Below are 16,683 nucleotides of genomic sequence, written 5' to 3'. Positions count from 1 at the left end.
ATTGGCTGCTTTCTGTGAAATAACAGCGAAAGAATCTCATCTTTGCGACAGTGAAGGTGAGAATAATTAGTGCGGCATCAAGGGCCAGAAATGACAGTCGATGCTTGACAGCTTCACAGACAGCCTAGGAGATAAACCTGGACAAGTTCAGTTCAACTCCTTCTGCCGCTTGCTTTTCTTATCCGTTGAAAAGGAGAAGAGTGCGGAGATGGGAGAAAAAGCTGAAGGTTGGGAGATCGCTGCATTTAAGCCGTGCAACCTCTCCATGACAACGTCGCGCAATGCTCCTTGGAAGAGCTCCCGGCCACGTCAACATTCTGTCTCCAGCGGAAGGCTGGAGATGAACGTGGCACTTGATCTGAATCAAGGAATCTTCGAGATCCTTCTGACGAAAAATCATCCCAACCATGTAGCGGGCCAGTCATGGGCAGGATACGATGAACGGCGAAGCAAGTCAATGAGCCCAAGAGTCATGGCGATGTGGGGTTGGGAATTTCCTGGCTAGACATTCGTGCGGCTGCAGAGGTTCATATGCGCCCGGTTCCGCCAAACCGGGACCGATTTAACAGCAAGTGCCTAAAGCGAGAAGAAGGTGGCATCCAGTTGGCCCGGTATTCGCGCCAGGGCTGGCCAAGTTGCATGGTCTCGGCGAAGAGTGGCATAACGTGTAGATGTGAAGGAGCAAGGAGAGGCAAAGAGAAAAAAAACCGCATGTCGGGGCACATTTGCCCGTTCCAACGACGCGGATTGGAACGGCTAACAAGCGCTGCCAATCAAGCACGCCGAAATTCGCTGACTAGGTCATGGCCGGCTTCAGTTTTTTTTTTCCCCTTTGTACCTCTCCCGACATGGGATTTTATTTGCGAGTCCCTGGGGCCCCCGATTCCCCTCCACAAGCGTTAGTGTCTTGTTGCGTGGTGCCCCTCGTTGCGCCGCTTTGCCCCTCCATGTTATCAGGCCCCTGCAAGACGTTGAGGAACATGTAGATAGGTGCAGATAGGTACGGATAGGGCTCTGCTGGAGGCAAAGTGGGCTTTGACCAACTGAGTGTGCTCGGGATCAGTTTCCCAACTGTTTAAATTGCCCTTGTGGGAAGAGTAAGGTAGGCACTTTACCCAAGTACCTTGCCAACCTTACCTTAGAAGCAGATGCCAAATTCCCGCTCTTTAGTCTTGACATTATCGAGAAAGCCCACAGCTGTCAGCACAGAAAAGACAAGAGGCTGGACGCCGATAGGGCAGCAGGTAAGGTAGGTAGCGTAGTACTGCGTCATTGCTGGACGCACAAGAGGTGGGGGGAGGGGGGAGGGGCAATGCTTCGCGAAGGATTGGGATCAGGGGTGATGGCTACACTCCGTTGCGTTGACAGCGTCCGCCCCCCCTTTTTGCCGAAATTACGCACGCATAATCCCTGTATATACATGAAAATTTGCCCAACGCCACGTAGATATTCGTAGTACGGCAATTGACCTATTCTGATGGCTTCAATTGATCTATTTCTATTGAATCTCATTATCTGAGGGCATCGTGATGCCTCCTAAACGCCGCCGCGCGGCTCGGCAGGCGGATGATGACCCTTCTGGGCATCGTCCGTCACCCATCGCCAACGGTACGCGGAAACAACGACGTATACAACAACTGGCACAGGACGCCGCCAGAGATCCTCCTCAACGCTCTGCCTCGCCGTCGATCAGGATCGTTACGCCCGCCGAGAGGGCTCGCCGGGCTGCCGCCGCCGAAGAGGCCGCCGAGGAGGCCGCCGAGGAGGTTATCGTCGCCGAGGCTGGACCCGAGACTAATGATTTGGTGGCGGCTGAGTCTACATCGCGAAGAAAGCGTGTACTTATAGCCCCTCCGTCATCACGAAGAGCTCCAAAAGCGTCCTCTCGCCAAAAAGCAACGACAACGCAGAGGAAGCGAAAGAAGGATCCGCCGCATACGATCCGGCTCCGAAGTACTCTGCCTTCGTCGATGCCACCGTTTCGACCAGACTCGACCCCAGTTAACCCAACCCCTCGTCAAACCACTCGATTTGCGGACGATACGCCTACGGCCCCTCGCCATAGCGCTGATGATACGTTTATGTCGTTCCACGATGTATTTGAAGAGGAGGACGATATGGGTAACGAGGAACCAACTCTGCTACAAATCCAGGTTACCCGTGGCCCAGCGCTCAAGGGTAACGGTTTACCTGTTCTCGATCTAACCATCGAGAGCATCGCGTATAACAGATTCAGTATTGCTCCTGTATTAGATGCGAATAGTAGAGACTGGGAGGCAGACAGCGGCGCCCAACTTGAGGCAGAAGTGGCTCACTCGTATATTGTGAAGAAGGCCAATATCGCTGTTGTCGTTGCTTGGAGGAAGCCCACCAACGCATCTAAACCAACACCAATCTTCACTCGGGTCTATCCGTCTACTGGAGGGGTCACTTGGCCAAGTATTCCATGGGTTGATATTGTCCCCTCTCTTGAACAAGCTGAAGAGAGGGGTGAAGTCCACCTCACCGTCAAGTGGCAATACAGCGCCGTACCAATCTCTGGTGGTATAGTGACTGGCGTACGAACGCCTCGAAAAGGTGGCCGAGCAGGCGTTTCAGCCGGCATGCAAGAGGCGATCGATCGTGAGGCTAACGATCCTGCAAACGTCGAGCGTCGGAAGGAGGGTATGCACAGACAACTTCTCCGTACGCACATCTGCCCAGAGTACCAGAGATGTAAGAATAGTTCGGGCGACGAGAAGTTCAACTGGTGCTATATACTAGGCCAGAAGCACTACAAGATCAAATCTCACCATATAGAGAAGTGGGCGAAGGCTATTATGACTGGACAGGCTGGCGTTGACAATATGGAACCACCTAAAGAACTGCTTGGTGAGATTCTTCACGACCAGTTTATAGAGGATCAGAAACGCCAGGGCAAGAGAAGTAAGAATATCGTGGAGGTTGATGATAACCAGGAGACGACAGTGATGACGGAAGAGAAGGCTGAAAATGCCGCACTTCCATCATCAGGGTCAAGATCTGGCCTAACCAACGCCAACAGCAACGCCATCGTCAATATATACGGCAACGCGGGGGCGCCAGATCGTCATCTTCAATATCCTAACCCATACGTACAGCTGCCGCCGCCGGCGCCGCCGCCGCCGGCATATTGGCCATATGCGAACATCTCACAGTATTCGTTGCCAACTCTTCCGCCATTGAACCTTCCAAGCACTCGTCAACCAAGTATCGCACTCCCGATTCGTTCGTCCTCGCCAGTGGTACCGGATTCGCCTCGAAAAGCTCTAGATCAAGTGGCCAGCTTCATCAAGTGGTTTATATCCGTCCGCGGCAAGCGATATAACGTCGACGAAGGGTTCAGAAAGAAGCTACAGAAACTGCGATCAGTAGACAGTAGCTTGCGGGCAATTCGCAAGTTACCAGATATTTGGTTTACTGAACAGGGTTTTACTCAAGATCTTACCGAAGATGTCAGGAACTCGATCAAATCCTTCATAGACAACAGCGCCTACTACGGAGGGCAGTCTGACGCCCTCTCCGACGTGGTATCTCACTCTGAACTTCATTCAAACCATCGAGAGTCAGAAGGAGATGTTTATACAAGAATATACGCTGGATTGCCAGGAGGGACGGCGGCGGCGCCAGTTGAAAACTCTGCGGCGCTAGTTTCAGGCGAGTTGGGGTCATCCCGACATATCGACGCCCTAGTGCCACGTCAATCCATCGAGCAAGAGATCCGTGGTACGCCAGTTGAAGTTGGTCGACGTGGTGAGTGTATATAGAGCTGTTTACTGTCGAATATGGCTAACTTTGTAGGCGTTTCGGAACTCTTTGGTTTCGTTTCGTCACCACTGCTGTCAGCGTCGCAGATGCTGCCCACGCAGTTACAGATCGAACAAGACGAAATCGAGCAAGGCGATGAGGACAATCAGATTGAAATCTCGAGTGATACGTCGTCAACAGAGACGTATTACTCGGAGGAGGATAACGAAGAAGAGTGATACAGCAAGAGTGGTGTGAAGTTTGACTGTATGCGCGATTTTTTTGCATGACGTGTTCAACCACGGAAAAGTCTACCCATAGCCGTAGATTCAACACTGCCGCTCTATACGTATAAAAGCAATAGAATTACTGTTATTTTGGATCTGCAAACAATACACTTCGGTCCATCCCGATACTGGTTAGGGGCAGTTGAAGTCTCTGACTATGGTTGAAGTCTCTGATCGTGATGACGTGTCATCATCACAAATCATCGTCACAAGCATCAACAACGCGTTTCAGCCGTTATACAGGCAAAATTGATATGTATACGTAGCTACCGACGAAAACAATGGACGACGGTATATTTTTTGTGTTCTGGTGCGCTTGTGGCTAACCTTTTGGCAATCTTGTTGGCTACAATCATGGATTTGATGATTGACCATCATATGACGACACGATTAAGATCTATTGCGCGCGAACGCACGATGAAAATTTGGATTGCTTGCTGATGTTCAATATTGGCAGCAAATCCTCCCTTTTATAGTTCGATATCGTCAAATATATGCTCTGTCCCATCAAAGTTGACGAACGAATGGCGGAAATGGCCCTCGATCTGGGGTAGACGATACCCAATCTCCATAGCGCAGTCACGTAGATATTCCATGAAATCCCGAGTGTCATTCTCATCGTTGTTCCACTTCGAATACGTCTTCCTGATGTATCGCTTTAGATCGCCGAAGTACTCTTCGATGGGGTTGAAGTCTGGTGAATACGGAGGCAGAAACTCGAGATGGACACCTGATACCCGGCATAAACCCTCGATTTCAGGTATACGATGGCAGGAGAGGTTATCCATAACGATGACAGAGTTTGGCTCTGGAAAACGCCCACATTTCGGGATAAGGCACTCCTGTAGCCAACGAAAGAACCCATCGCCGTCAGTCGTACCATAATACGTAGTCAAGTGTAGGATACCGCTCAACGTGAGGGCTGGCAGGATCTGTACGCGAGAGTTCTGAAACCGATCAATCTCTGCAGTTCGAAACGCAGCAAGCCCTTTCGGCGCCCATCCAGTCCTCCGTATCCCAGTATCCTTATTGACGCCGGATTCGTCGACGAATACCAGCTGGTCGGGGCGATATCGTCGTATACGGTACAAGTACTCGTATCGTAGTTCGTCACTTCGCTGAGCAGCAATAATCTTGGACTTCTTGTTCGTCCAGCCAGCTGAGTTTAACTGTCGACTGATTGCAGAACGACTGATCTGGATCTCGAAGGCTTCAAATAGGAAATCTTGCATCTCTTCAAGAGATAGATCGCTGCGGTACTGCAGTAGTTCAAGAAGCTCTGTACGATGCCATATTTCCATCTTTTGTCGACTCTGGCGGCACCTCTTATATCTCTGCACTTCGCCAGTGATATTACGTCGTGATCTATGTCGTCGAATCGTTCGTTCGGTACAGCCAACGATACTTGCCAGCTCGTGGGTCTTTTGGTCTTCGAATGGCAGTATCATCGCGATCGTCGATAGCTGTAGATTCGATATTCTGGGCGCCATTGTATCGTCGTCGTCGCCCGGCGTCTTTCTCGATGTATCTGATATAATAAACCACGGACATGTACTGACCAGCGGCAAACTGTAAGTAACAGGGCACAATCTATACAGCAGTAGACTCTTGCTCAATATCGTGAACAAGCTGAGCTATCAGGAGAGTCATTAATCCTGTTGACTGCCAAAGCATTTGCTCTGAAGAACCGTATCAAGCCCCTTGGTATGCTTATATATTACTCAGAGCCATACAAACCGTATGCTGAGTAGATATATAAAGTCATACAGCAGGTCTCTTCTTCTGTTCCTCAGCAAATGTCATCTTGATCTCTCATGACGAAAATAGACCTTTTGTTGGTCGAATGGTATGGGGATGAGGTGACTAGCTGGGTTGGCAATGCCTCGATGGGTAGATTGACTGCTACGGAAGCATGAAATACACACCTTATGTCTCTATCGTGTAGTTATACGTTTGAATACTACTGGGACTATAGTGATTGACGGCAATTGAGGTGTTGGTGATGACTTTGACGCGTTTTGCGTGCGATGCAGAGAAATGCGCGTCACAGCGTAAAATTGGCTTTTTTTCATGTTTTTGCATAAGCGGGGAAAAAAAAGGGGGGCGGACGCTGTCAACGCAACGGAGTGTACCTTACCTCACTCCAAAGTGAATGGACTGGACCTTCCCCGTCCTTTGCGACTCCCGCACCCGCGCCGCATGTACCTACCTTACCTTGCCTTCTTTCTTGACCCGAGCCCGGTGCCTCTCGTCCTGTCGCGCATGTCGCATAACTTTGGAACGGGCGAACAGGAACCGCAGTGGAAAGAATGCCGAGCTGTTCGCCTGTCGCTACTAACCTCCCCTTACCTACCCATGACCGGGACAGCTTGCTGCTTACGTTAATCATCTGTTCTTGTCTTCAGCGACGAGGTACATAAGAGCTCCCACGTCCCACCATGTTGTCGATTCTAGTCTGTGATAGCTCTCACTCTTGTTCTTCATCTCACGTTCTTCGCTTTTGAGACCACTTGATTTCTTCTTCTTCTTCTTCCAAGATACCCGTCTCTATTCCCGGTTGCTCCGTATGCAAAGAATCATGACCGCCACCAAGCAGACCGCGTAAGTTACACAGACTGCCTCCTTTCAAACACAATTACACGACCACAGTCGTCTATAATCTATCAGCTAACCCATGTACAGCCGCACCTTCACCCTCAACACGGGAGCCAAGATCCCCGCCATTGGCCTGGGTACCTGGCAATCCAAGCCTAACGAGGTCAAGCTCGCCGTCGAGGCCGCTCTCAAGAACGGCTACCGCCACGTCGATACCGCCTTCGCCTACCAGAACGAGAAGGAGGTCGGTGATGGCATCATTGCCTCGGGCGTCCCCCGCGACCAGATCTGGTTGACCACCAAGCTCGACAACCCCTGGCACAAGCGCGTCCCCGAGGCCATCACCAAGTCCCTCGAGAACCTCCAGACCGACTACGTCGACCTCTACCTCATGCACTGGCCTTCGTCTACCGACCCCGATGACCTGAAGAAGCACTACCCCGACTGGGACTACGTCAAGACCTGGCACGAGCTGCAGAAGCTCGTCGGCACCGGCAAGGTCCGCAACATTGGTGTCTCCAACTTTGGCCTCACCCACCTCGAGCGCCTCCTGAGCGACCCTGCCACCACTGTAAGTCCTACACATGCGCTTCCGGCTTCGCCTTCCCACTTCAACCATGACTGACCAGTAACCTAGATCGTCCCCGCCGTCAACCAGATCGAGCTCCACCCCTGCAACCCCTCTCCCAAGCTCCTCGACTACTGCAAGTCCAAGGGCATCCACGCCACTGCCTACTCTTGCCTCGGAAGCACTGACTCTCCTCTCTACACCAACGCGACTCTCCTCGAGATCGCCAAGGCCAAGGGCCGCACTCCCCAGCAGGTTCTGCTCCAGTGGGGTCTTGCCCGCGACACCAGCGTCATCCCCAAGTCCGTCTCCGAGGGCCGCATCAAGGCCAACTTCGACCTTGACGACTGGTCCCTGACCGAGGAGGAGATCAAGAAGATCTCTGCCATCCCCGATCGCTTCAAGGTCTGCGACGGCACCTTCCTGCCGGACGGTGTCAAGGTCTTCTTCGGCGACGATGAGTAAATGGTAATTGGGTATATGATGGGGTGGGTGAGCTGGGTAGACTCACATAATGAGCAGATGAAAAAAAGCCAACGCTATAGTCCATATCCCGCTGCCACAATGCTGCAGGGCCTTTAAATCCATACATGAATAAAAAAGTAATAAAAACCAGAAAGAATAAGCACCCCAATAATCATAGCTTCGCCTTGTGTGCCTCCTCCCTCAAGATGTCGGCCACGTTCTCCCGCAAGTCCTTGGCAAAATGCTCGGCGTCTTCTTCGTCCAGCTCCTCCCTGCGCCCCCGTCCAAACATGGTGAAACTTTCGCTGTACCTGCCACTCGCACGAATCTCAGGCCGCGGGATGAGGTGAAAGTGCATGTGCATGACGACCTGCGCGGCGGCGGCACCGTTGTTCTGCACAACGTTCCAGTCCTCGACGCCCGTCGTGCGCGCCAGGGCATTCGACAGCACCCGCAGATACCTCCCCATCTCGGCCGACTCCTCCGGCGAGGCGTCCGTCAGCTTCGGGCGGTGCGTACGCGGGCAGAGCAGCAGGTGGCCGCGCGAAAGGGGGAGGATGTCGAGGAACGCAATGAGCGTCTCGGTTGAGAGCACGATGAAGGCGGGCGTGGGGATCCGGTTCGGGTCCAGCGTGGTCTCGTCTTGCGGGGGATAAGCTGGATCGTACGGAGGGTATTCGTCGGCAATTATGCAGAATGGGCAGCTCGATTCAGGGGGCTCTACGCCCGAGTCGAAGGCGGTGGGCGTCATGGTTTGAGGGATGCGATGGTGTTTTGGAGGAAATGCAACTTTGAGTGGAAGAGCCTTTGTACTACCGAGGCATTGCTTGGCTGCCGGATGATATCGTCGGTTGTTTCAAGCTTGCAAAAAACGAAGAAAACAAGAGCAAAGAGAGTCAACAAGCTGCCTGAGTCGGAGAGATGACGCGAAGATTGGCCTGCGCGTCGACGAGATGTTCCCTAGGTTTCTGCCGCAGCGATATCCGATATCCGTACCACTAACATCACGATTAACCTCGGGAAGTGGGCCAGGCCGGAGCTTCTCAGTGTTCACTTCCAGCAGGTTTCCACGAGTTCAGCGTTGTTTTCACCTGAGCTCCACTGGTCGCCTGCACAGTGCACACCGCCCGGCACCGACCTTTTTTCTGCCGCCATTCCGCCTTCACCGCCTAACAAATTGTCATCCAGCCTAGCAGCAGCCCTCCTGCATTTCCAAGCCGCCGTCGCAAGAAAGAAAATCGCAGTCGTCTACCCCCGTCGCGTTCACCACTGTCGACCGTCGCAACCCGCACACTCCCCCGACTACAACCACCCGCAGTTTCGTTCTACCAAACATCAAAGATGTCTCGCGAAGCCTACCAAGTCCCGACTGCCGGCGCCTCCTCGGCCCCCAGCGCCGCCAACTACTCTTCCTACGGCAACGAGGGCCCTCAGATGCAGTACCTCTGCGGTGACTGCGGCCTCAAGTTCCAGCTCCGTCGCGCCGACCCCATCCGTTGCAAGGAATGCGGCTGCCGTATCCTGTACAAGGAGCGCACCAAGAGGTGAGTTTTGTTTGGTCTGGGACTCGGACGAGACGTGCAGCAAATACTGACTCACTCGCGCGCAGAATGGTCCAGTTCGAGGCGAGGTAATGGTTGCGACGTGGATTGTTGAGAATGAGGCACGATGGGATGTAGAAAGAGACGCACACGGAGAGAGGCTGAAGACAGTATCACAATGCGCAGAAATTCTTGGAGTTTGGGCTTGGGGGTTAAAAATCAATTCATAGAGGAAGGCAATCTGCACCCTTTCTTCCTTTTTTTCGAGGTATCTCATGATAATGCAGCAACCTTCTAAAACGCCATCCCGCCCCATGATTCATTCTATGTGCATGCTTATTCTCAATCCTTTTCTCATGCCTGGCGGGTATGCAAGTACTTGGCGAAACTGCCGTCCGCCATGATGGAATCGCCCTCAGCCTCCATCGCAGCTTCGTACCGAGCCTGGAGACCCTCTCTGTCATCCTCGTCGTCCGGCATCTCGTCGTCGTCCACGTCGCTGGCGACTTCGATGCCATCATCGTCGTCATCCGGCTTGACAACCCGCGGCTTCTTGCCGGCATCTACTGACATGCCCTTCATCATCTTGTCCAGCTCTTGCTCACGGGTCTTGCGCTTCTGCTCCTCGCGCTCCTCTCTCCGGCGCTGCAGCTCAGGCAGGTAGTCTTGCTTGAACTCCTCTGCCTTTTCCTGCACAGCCTCGAAGAACTCGTCCATGCCCGTTCCCAGCCGGGAGCTGACGGGCACGAAGCTCAAGTGGGAATAGAACTCCTCGAGCATCAAGCTCATGGAGTTGAGCAAGCTGCCCATGTACCCCGTTCCGCCGCTGCCGCCCTCTGCCGTCTCATACCCGCCGATCGTGTCGCTCATCTCGTCCCTCTGCAGCGCTTCCTGGAAAGCTTCAAAGTCCGTCATCCATTCCTTCGCAAAGGTGGCGTCTTGCACATCGGTTTTGTTGAATACCAGAATCATGGGCAGCTTGGTCTTGTACAGGATACTGCAGGCGTACAGCATGTTGCTCATGAACGTGCTTGTGGATGTGGTTCTCGGAGTGTCGATAACGTAGGCGATGACCGTCGGGAAGGAGGAAGCGAGTGACTCGAGGAGAATGGTACCGCTGGCTGACCACACGAATACCTCAATCTGGCCAGCTGGAGATTTGTTAGTATGAGGTCCCGATGGCACACACATCCAGAAGACTCACGGGTATCGACAAGAATGTTCTTGATGGGCTTTTTGTCGGGGTTTGCCGGGTCTGGTGCCGCGCGCTTGTCGAGAAGGTTGACAATCTGGTCGACCTTCGTGGCGAAGAGGTTAAGAGATGTCAAGATTCCACCGTTCGGCCCCAGGTTGTACTGCTTCATGACCTCCTCATAGTTGACTGAGTCGCGAATGTCGATGTTGCTCTCAAAGGGCACGTTGAGAACCGCAGGGTCCAGGTTGATAACATAAGGGGGCTCCTTCTTGCCGTGGAGATATGAGTTGATACGTCGCATGAACGTCGTTTTGCCGGAGCCTGGAGGAGGTATTGGTCAGCGCAAGTCGTCGAGTGTGCACCGGCGAGAACTCCTTACCGGCCATGCCGACAACGACAATAGAGACTGGGGAGTCGGAGCCCGGGGCCGGAGCCGGGGCTGAGGCCGAGGTTGGGGCGGGCGCGGTCGAGGATGCTTCAGCCATCTTAGTGCAGTTTATGTCGTCGACTTCAACTGGTGGTGTTGATCCAAGTCGCAGGAAAAAAGTTCTGGAAGAGTTGGAAGAGCTGGATGCCCCGCGCGGGGCGCTAGAGTGGACGACACCCCCTGCAAAGAACGCGCTGACAAGACCCCCTGGGCCGTTCCAAAATTTATGTGGTCCGTGCACAGTGACGTCCAACCTGGTTTGAGGTTGCCAATTGTCGTCCTTCGATCCAAGCTGCCTTAGGAAGCTGGTCCGAAGTCGTCACGTCAACACCAAGCAGTCACTCATTCTGTCGTCTAATCGATCAAATATGGACGGCCTCGACGACTTTGAAAAGGCTCTCGCAGCCGAAAAGGGCGAACGAGAGCGCATTGAACGAGAAAAGGAAGAGCGCAGAGAGAGGAAGAAGCAGCGAAGCCACCATCATCACCATCGCGAGCGCGACAGGTCATCCGACAGACACCGGGAACGCGACCGAGACAGAGAAAGAGACCGCGAACGTGATCGCGATCGCGATAATGACCGCCACCGGCACCACAGGTCGCGACGCCATGACGAAGACGAGGAGGATGGGCACAGGCACAAGAGGTCACGCCATTCCAGAGACGACGAGGAACGGCGGTCAAGACGGCACCGGGATAGAGATGATGGGAGGCGCGACGAAAAACACGAAAAGACCTCTGATCCAAAGGAGGATCTCCCTATTCCCGACGAAGAGGCGACCCCAGAAGAAACCAAGACATCCACCCCATTGGTGCGCGACTCGTGGATGACTGCCCCGTCAGCCCTCGATATCGATTACGTCCAACGCAAGGAGAAGGAGAAACCGCCACCGCCAAAGGAGGAGCCCATAAGGGTTGTTCACGAAAGGGAGATCAACAAGGACTTTGACGAAGTCAACGCTGCATCCACGGACGAGACGCCAAAGGAGAGAACCATCAACTACACATTCGGGGACAACGGCTCTCAGTGGCGTATGACCAAGCTCAAGGGCGTTTACTCCATGGCGGAAGAGTCGGGGCGACCTGTTGAGGAAATTGCTCTGGAAAGATTCGGCAGTTTGCAGGAATTCGACGATGCTCGAGAAGAAAAGATCGAGATGGATCGGCGCAAGGTTTACGGAGATGGGTACGTTGGTAAAGAGAAGCCCACCGGTGACCTCTACCAGGAGCGCATGGAGAAGCAACGTCCGGAGCCGAAGGAACCAAGTCCCATGGAGGATATTCAGCAGGGCACGGTCATCCCCGACCAGGCCATGCTGCACACTCCCATTGACCAGACTGCGTTGAACCGAATGCGGGCTCAGATGATGAAGGCTAAGCTTCGCCGAGCACCTGATGCTGCCAAGCTGGAAGCTGAATACAATGCGGCTGCTGCTAGTTTCGCAACCAACGGGCCGCAGTCTGTTGTTCTCGGCGTCATGGACAACCGAATGCTGGCAGGGTCCCGGGGCGAGGTCAAGTCTATCGAGACGAAGCGAGGCCGTGAGCGCGGCAACGTGGAGGCAAACGAGGACATGTCAATTGAGGACATGGTTCGTGAGGAACGCAGAACTCGTGGCCAAGCGGGCGGCGAGGGCATGCGTCTGGCGGAGCGCATTGCAAAAGATGGCAAGTTCGACGATGATCTCGAGTACATGGACGAGAACGCCGAAAAGCTTGCGAAGAGGGTACACAAGTCGGAGATCAACCTTAAGAACGTTGCTGTCAACGAGTATCAGAAGGTGACGCGAATTTTGGACAACTGCCCCCTCTGCCATCACGAAGACAAAGGACAGCCACCTCTGGCACCAGTCATCTCACTCGGCACGCGCGTATTTCTGACTCTGCCTACGGAACCCGAAATCTGCGAGGGCGGCGCGGTAATTACTCCCATTGCCCACCGCAAGAACTTGCTTGAGTGTGACGACGACGAATGGGAGGAGATTCGCAACTTCATGAAGTCCCTCACGAGAATGTACCACGAAAAGGGCCAGGAAGTCATATTCTACGAGAACGCCGCCGCACCGCAAAGACACCTTCACGCGGCGATGATGGCGGTGCCCATTCCCTACGAGGAGGGCGCCACAGCCCCAGCATACTTCAAGGAGGCCTTCCTCACGACAGACGAGGAGTGGTCGCAGCACAAGAAGATCATTGACACCGGCGCTAGAGCACGCGACGGCATGGGCAGAATGGCCTTCCGCCGGAGCATCGCCAAAGAAATGCCGTACTTCCACGCCTGGTTCACTCTCGACGGCGGCCTCGGTCACGTTGTCGAAAACTCTGACCGCTGGCCCAGAGGCGACTTGTTCGCCAGAGAGATTATTGGAGGTATCTTGGACGTAGCGCCGGACGTGATCAAGAAGCAGGGGCGCTGGAACAAGGGCGATCGCAGGGTTGAAGGGTTTAAGAAGAAGTGGAGGAAGTTTGACTGGACTCGAGTCCTGACCGATGGATAGGCTTGAGAAGCAGATGTTGTTTTCCAGCCACCAGTTTTGATCAGGTAGAAATTTCTAAGCACTGAATAAGATACCTCGGCTGCAGACCGTGATACTCCAGTCTGGGCCCAGCCTTTGCCCTCATTTCAGAGTCTCCATCCCCACCTGCCAACATTGACTAGTGGTGATGACCCGGGCAGTTGGAACTTGGCACCCTGGACCATGAGCTGAAGCTGGAGGCACATTGACCGAGATTGCGGGAGAGACCAGGGGCCTGACCCAGGCGCACCAATGGCTGGCCGGCCGACGATGGGGTCGGTTCCCGGCAACCCCGCGATGTATCCCCGCATTCATTTGGGTTACCTCGAGATCTTCCGTCGAGTCGTCACATTGAATTGAGAAAAACAGCGCCGAGCCCCCGTGACATCTGGACCGCGTCTATTCTGCTCTTGGCATAGCAGACCGGTGGCTCGATGATTGCCGTCATGTGAGGCGGTCAATGAGCCGTTGATTGTGAGCCATATATAATGAGCGAACTCGGCGCAACCCAACGGAAGACGACGCGCAAGAGACGTGGTACCGCTTCGCCATGATTGCATCGCAGCTTCTCTCCTTGCTCGGCCTCACAGCTCTAGCGGCGGCGGCGCCCGCCCTGGAGGGCAGAAAGTAAGTCGCCTGACACACTCTTGAGCAATTGAGTCTAACAAGAGACAAGTGCCAGCCCCCAGAAGCCCTTCTTCTACAAGGGTCACGATCTGAGCTCCCTCAAGATGCTGGAGGAGTCCAACAACATCTTCATCGACACCGCACGAGGCAACGTTTCGCGGCCCGCCGACGACATCCTCGCCGACGGCGGCATGAACGGTGTCCGTCTCCGTCTGTGGGTCAACCCTCCCGACGGGACCTACGGCCTCAACTACACGATCGAGCTCGCGAAGCGCTTCCAGAGCAAGGGCCAGCGCCTCTTCCTCGACTACCACTTCTCCGACAGCTGGGCCGACCCGCAGAAGCAGCCCCTCCCCGCGGCGTGGCCGACGGAGGTGGAGCCCCTGGCCGGCAAGCTGCGCGAGTACGTCCGCGAGACGCTCGTCGCCTTCCACGACGCCGGCGTGAAGCTGGACCTCGTCTCCCTCGGCAACGAGATCCGCCACGGCTTCCTCTGGCCGGTCGGCAAGGTCGACGTCGACGTGCAGCCCTGGCCGGCGCTGGTCAAGAGCTTCGCCAACCTCGCGACGCTCTTCAAGGCCGCGCGGGCCGGCGTCAAGGACGCAACGTGCGCCGGCGTGCCCAAGCCCGAGGTCATGATCCACATCGACAACGGCTGGAACCTGACTCTGCAGGAAAGATGGTTCGGGGCGCTCGTGGAGAACGGCGTGCCGCTCTCGGCGTGGGATGCTTTTGGCTTCAGCTTCTACCCGTTCTACGGCACCTCGGCGACGTTCGAGAACATCAAGAATGTGCTCCATACGATGACGAAGAAGTACAAGAAACCTGCCCAGATTGTCGAGACGGACTACCCTGCCCTATGCGACGGCAGATGGAACCCAATCCCCGAGAGCTCGGAGCCCTCGATTCCCTACAACGTTCAGGGCCAGGTTGAGTGGATGCACAAGACGCTCCAGATTGTGCGTGACGTGCCCAACGGCATGGGACAGGGTCTCTGGTACTGGGAGCCGGTGAGTGAAACTAGCTCTACGTGAACCTTCGTTTTCATGAGTAGCATAGCTGACTGATGATAATCAACAGGCGTGGCTCAACAACACTTCGTTGGGCAGCGACTGCAATGACGCCATCCTCTTCGAGCCGGACTACAGCCAGTGGCCGACGACATACGGATACTCTCGCGAGTCGGTCAACGTTTACCTCTGAGGAAACAGAGTTGCGAGGAACTGAATCGGGTGTTGGTAATTGTAATCTGTTGTTTGTGACGATTCGTCTGAACCAAGGGCCGAGAGGAAACAAAAGGGGGGAGGGAAGAAACATTGGAATAGGACGATTACGTGTACCGACCAAGGAGGATCCTGCCATTGGAGACCCTTAATGTTTAAACAACCTCAAGCCTCAAATTTCGCATGTAGACGACGTAGTGTGAGGGCAGCAGGTGAGGTTCAGTGATTGGACGGGGTGGTTGCATGTCTGAGTTTCGGTGGCATGGAGAATGGACGACGTTCCGAGAGGCTGTCAGAAGTCAGTTAGGACGGCGTCCCCAGCACGTCAGCGGCTCTCGTGGCCGTCTACTAGGAGAGCTACAGCGGTTACCCCACGATCGGGGCCGGGTGTGAAACAGGAGCATTGATCGGGAAAGAGGTCTTGTGTTTGGGGTTCAATGCGGACTGTTTGCTGGAACGTTGTGAGTGTGGTGGTCCAGGCAATCCCAAGTCTAGGTAAGGTAAGGTGGGTGGTGTTTCCCGTCCTCTGTCTCCCTCAGCGAGGTGTGTGTGTGTGTGTGTGTGTGTGCCGGTCTTCCTCTAGGTAGGTAGGCGTTGAGAGAGAGAATGGAACATGCGCCGAAGAAGGGACTCGGTGATCGACGCCGAGATGGAGGGGACACAGCACTGTGCGGCGCACTGCTGAGCGGCTTCGGCACGGTCGGGGCCGCGGAGGAGTCCGCCAACAGCCAACGGATTGGCCAAATATAGCATCACCTGTGAACGTCTGGCTGCTGGACTGGCGTAGGGTGGGTCCACTCTCGGGCGCACAGTGACACAGTGACACAGTGCCAGTGCTGTGGCGCGCCGTCCGAAACTCCGCTCGCCTCGATGTGCCATCAGCGGCATCCAGCACATTTTGCTGTTTCCCTGCATTTCGCTTTCGCCCCAGTGTTTTTCCTTCCAAATTCAATGCCCAAGAGCAGAAAGCGCTGGGCGTTCTTGAAGCACGCAAAGCCGCAAAGCAGCAGCACCAACACCACCACCACCATTACCACCACTTTCGGTCAATTAGGTTGCGTTCTCGGAGACCCTGCAGCTAAGGCGCACTTGTTGGCACCTTCCTTGCAGAGACAGAGGGAGGGCATAAGTTTTTGATTCCTTGCGTGTTTGCCTGGCCAGGATTGTTTGGTTTCCTTGCCTTGCTGCTGCTGCGGCACATTATCTGCTCCATCTTTCACACCTTGCCGATTCTCCATCTTAAACCACTCGGCTCCTACATCCCTTTCGCCAAGTGGTGATCACTTTTTCTTTCCTCACTCTGCTCTCACATCTCCCTTTTGTTACCGTGCCCTCTCGTAATACCCGCGAAAGGAGGTGCCACCCGCTGGACCAAACCCTCCGTTGCCTGACGCCTGCAGACACCACCTACCTTAGACAGCAAGCGATATCGACCAATCATCATTCTCCCATCCAGCGCCAGCGCCACCCAGCG

The 16,683-nt window shown here is 54.5% G+C and overlaps 8 protein-coding genes across 8 annotated transcripts; 4 read left to right on the top strand and 4 right to left on the bottom strand.

Annotated features, from left to right (window-relative positions):
* Nucleotides 1–4,522: 4,522 nt before the first annotated feature.
* On the bottom strand, nucleotides 4,523–5,353 carry CGCS363_v010298 (uncharacterized protein; the record flags this gene model as incomplete). Its single annotated transcript, XM_036642147.1, has 1 exon — nucleotides 4,523–5,353. One exon carries the CDS (start codon nucleotides 5,351–5,353, stop codon nucleotides 4,523–4,525), a length of 831 nt encoding a protein of 276 aa, XP_036493709.1.
* Nucleotides 5,354–6,630: 1,277 nt separating this feature from the next.
* Nucleotides 6,631–7,680, top strand: CGCS363_v010297 (Glycerol 2-dehydrogenase; the record flags this gene model as incomplete). The annotated part of the gene is made up of 3 exons (XM_036642146.1): nucleotides 6,631–6,653; nucleotides 6,735–7,218; nucleotides 7,285–7,680. 3 exons carry the CDS (start codon nucleotides 6,631–6,633, stop codon nucleotides 7,678–7,680), a joined length of 903 nt encoding a protein of 300 aa, XP_036493714.1.
* Nucleotides 7,681–7,852: 172 nt separating this feature from the next.
* On the bottom strand, nucleotides 7,853–8,431 carry HINT3 (Adenylylsulfatase HINT3; the record flags this gene model as incomplete). Its single annotated transcript, XM_036642145.1, has 1 exon — nucleotides 7,853–8,431. One exon carries the CDS (start codon nucleotides 8,429–8,431, stop codon nucleotides 7,853–7,855), a length of 579 nt encoding a protein of 192 aa, XP_036493713.1.
* A 590-nt stretch (nucleotides 8,432–9,021) lies between these two features.
* On the top strand, nucleotides 9,022–9,314 carry RPC10 (DNA-directed RNA polymerases I, II, and III subunit RPABC4; the record flags this gene model as incomplete). Its single annotated transcript, XM_036642144.1, has 2 exons — nucleotides 9,022–9,224; nucleotides 9,311–9,314. 2 exons carry the CDS (start codon nucleotides 9,022–9,024, stop codon nucleotides 9,312–9,314), a joined length of 207 nt encoding a protein of 68 aa, XP_036492892.1.
* A 261-nt stretch (nucleotides 9,315–9,575) lies between these two features.
* On the bottom strand, nucleotides 9,576–10,901 carry CGCS363_v010294 (GPN-loop GTPase 1; the record flags this gene model as incomplete). The annotated part of the gene is made up of 3 exons (XM_036642143.1): nucleotides 9,576–10,372; nucleotides 10,426–10,737; nucleotides 10,796–10,901. The coding sequence occupies 3 exons, from the start codon at nucleotides 10,899–10,901 to the stop codon at nucleotides 9,576–9,578; spliced, it is 1,215 nt and encodes a 404-aa protein (XP_036493715.1).
* A 310-nt stretch (nucleotides 10,902–11,211) lies between these two features.
* cwf19 (Pre-mRNA-splicing factor cwf19) lies at nucleotides 11,212–13,341 on the top strand (the record flags this gene model as incomplete). The annotated part of the gene is made up of 1 exon (XM_036642142.1): nucleotides 11,212–13,341. One exon carries the CDS (start codon nucleotides 11,212–11,214, stop codon nucleotides 13,339–13,341), a length of 2,130 nt encoding a protein of 709 aa, XP_036492887.1.
* Nucleotides 13,342–13,909: 568 nt separating this feature from the next.
* Nucleotides 13,910–15,189, top strand: GANA-0 (Arabinogalactan endo-beta-1,4-galactanase; the record flags this gene model as incomplete). Its single annotated transcript, XM_036642141.1, has 3 exons — nucleotides 13,910–13,986; nucleotides 14,036–14,996; nucleotides 15,067–15,189. The coding sequence occupies 3 exons, from the start codon at nucleotides 13,910–13,912 to the stop codon at nucleotides 15,187–15,189; spliced, it is 1,161 nt and encodes a 386-aa protein (XP_036493710.1).
* Nucleotides 15,190–16,157: 968 nt separating this feature from the next.
* Nucleotides 16,158–16,447, bottom strand: CGCS363_v010291 (uncharacterized protein; the record flags this gene model as incomplete). The annotated part of the gene is made up of 2 exons (XM_036642140.1): nucleotides 16,158–16,248; nucleotides 16,299–16,447. 2 exons carry the CDS (start codon nucleotides 16,445–16,447, stop codon nucleotides 16,158–16,160), a joined length of 240 nt encoding a protein of 79 aa, XP_036493712.1.
* Nucleotides 16,448–16,683: the final 236 nt, after the last annotated feature.

The sequence above is a fragment of the Colletotrichum siamense genome (genome assembly GCF_013390195.1).
Source record: "Colletotrichum siamense strain Cg363 chromosome Unknown KSG_Cg363_contig06, whole genome shotgun sequence".
Taxonomy (NCBI): domain Eukaryota; kingdom Fungi; phylum Ascomycota; class Sordariomycetes; order Glomerellales; family Glomerellaceae; genus Colletotrichum; species Colletotrichum siamense.
Note: the sequence above shows the minus strand (reverse complement) of the source record. Positions and strands in the feature narration are given on the sequence as shown.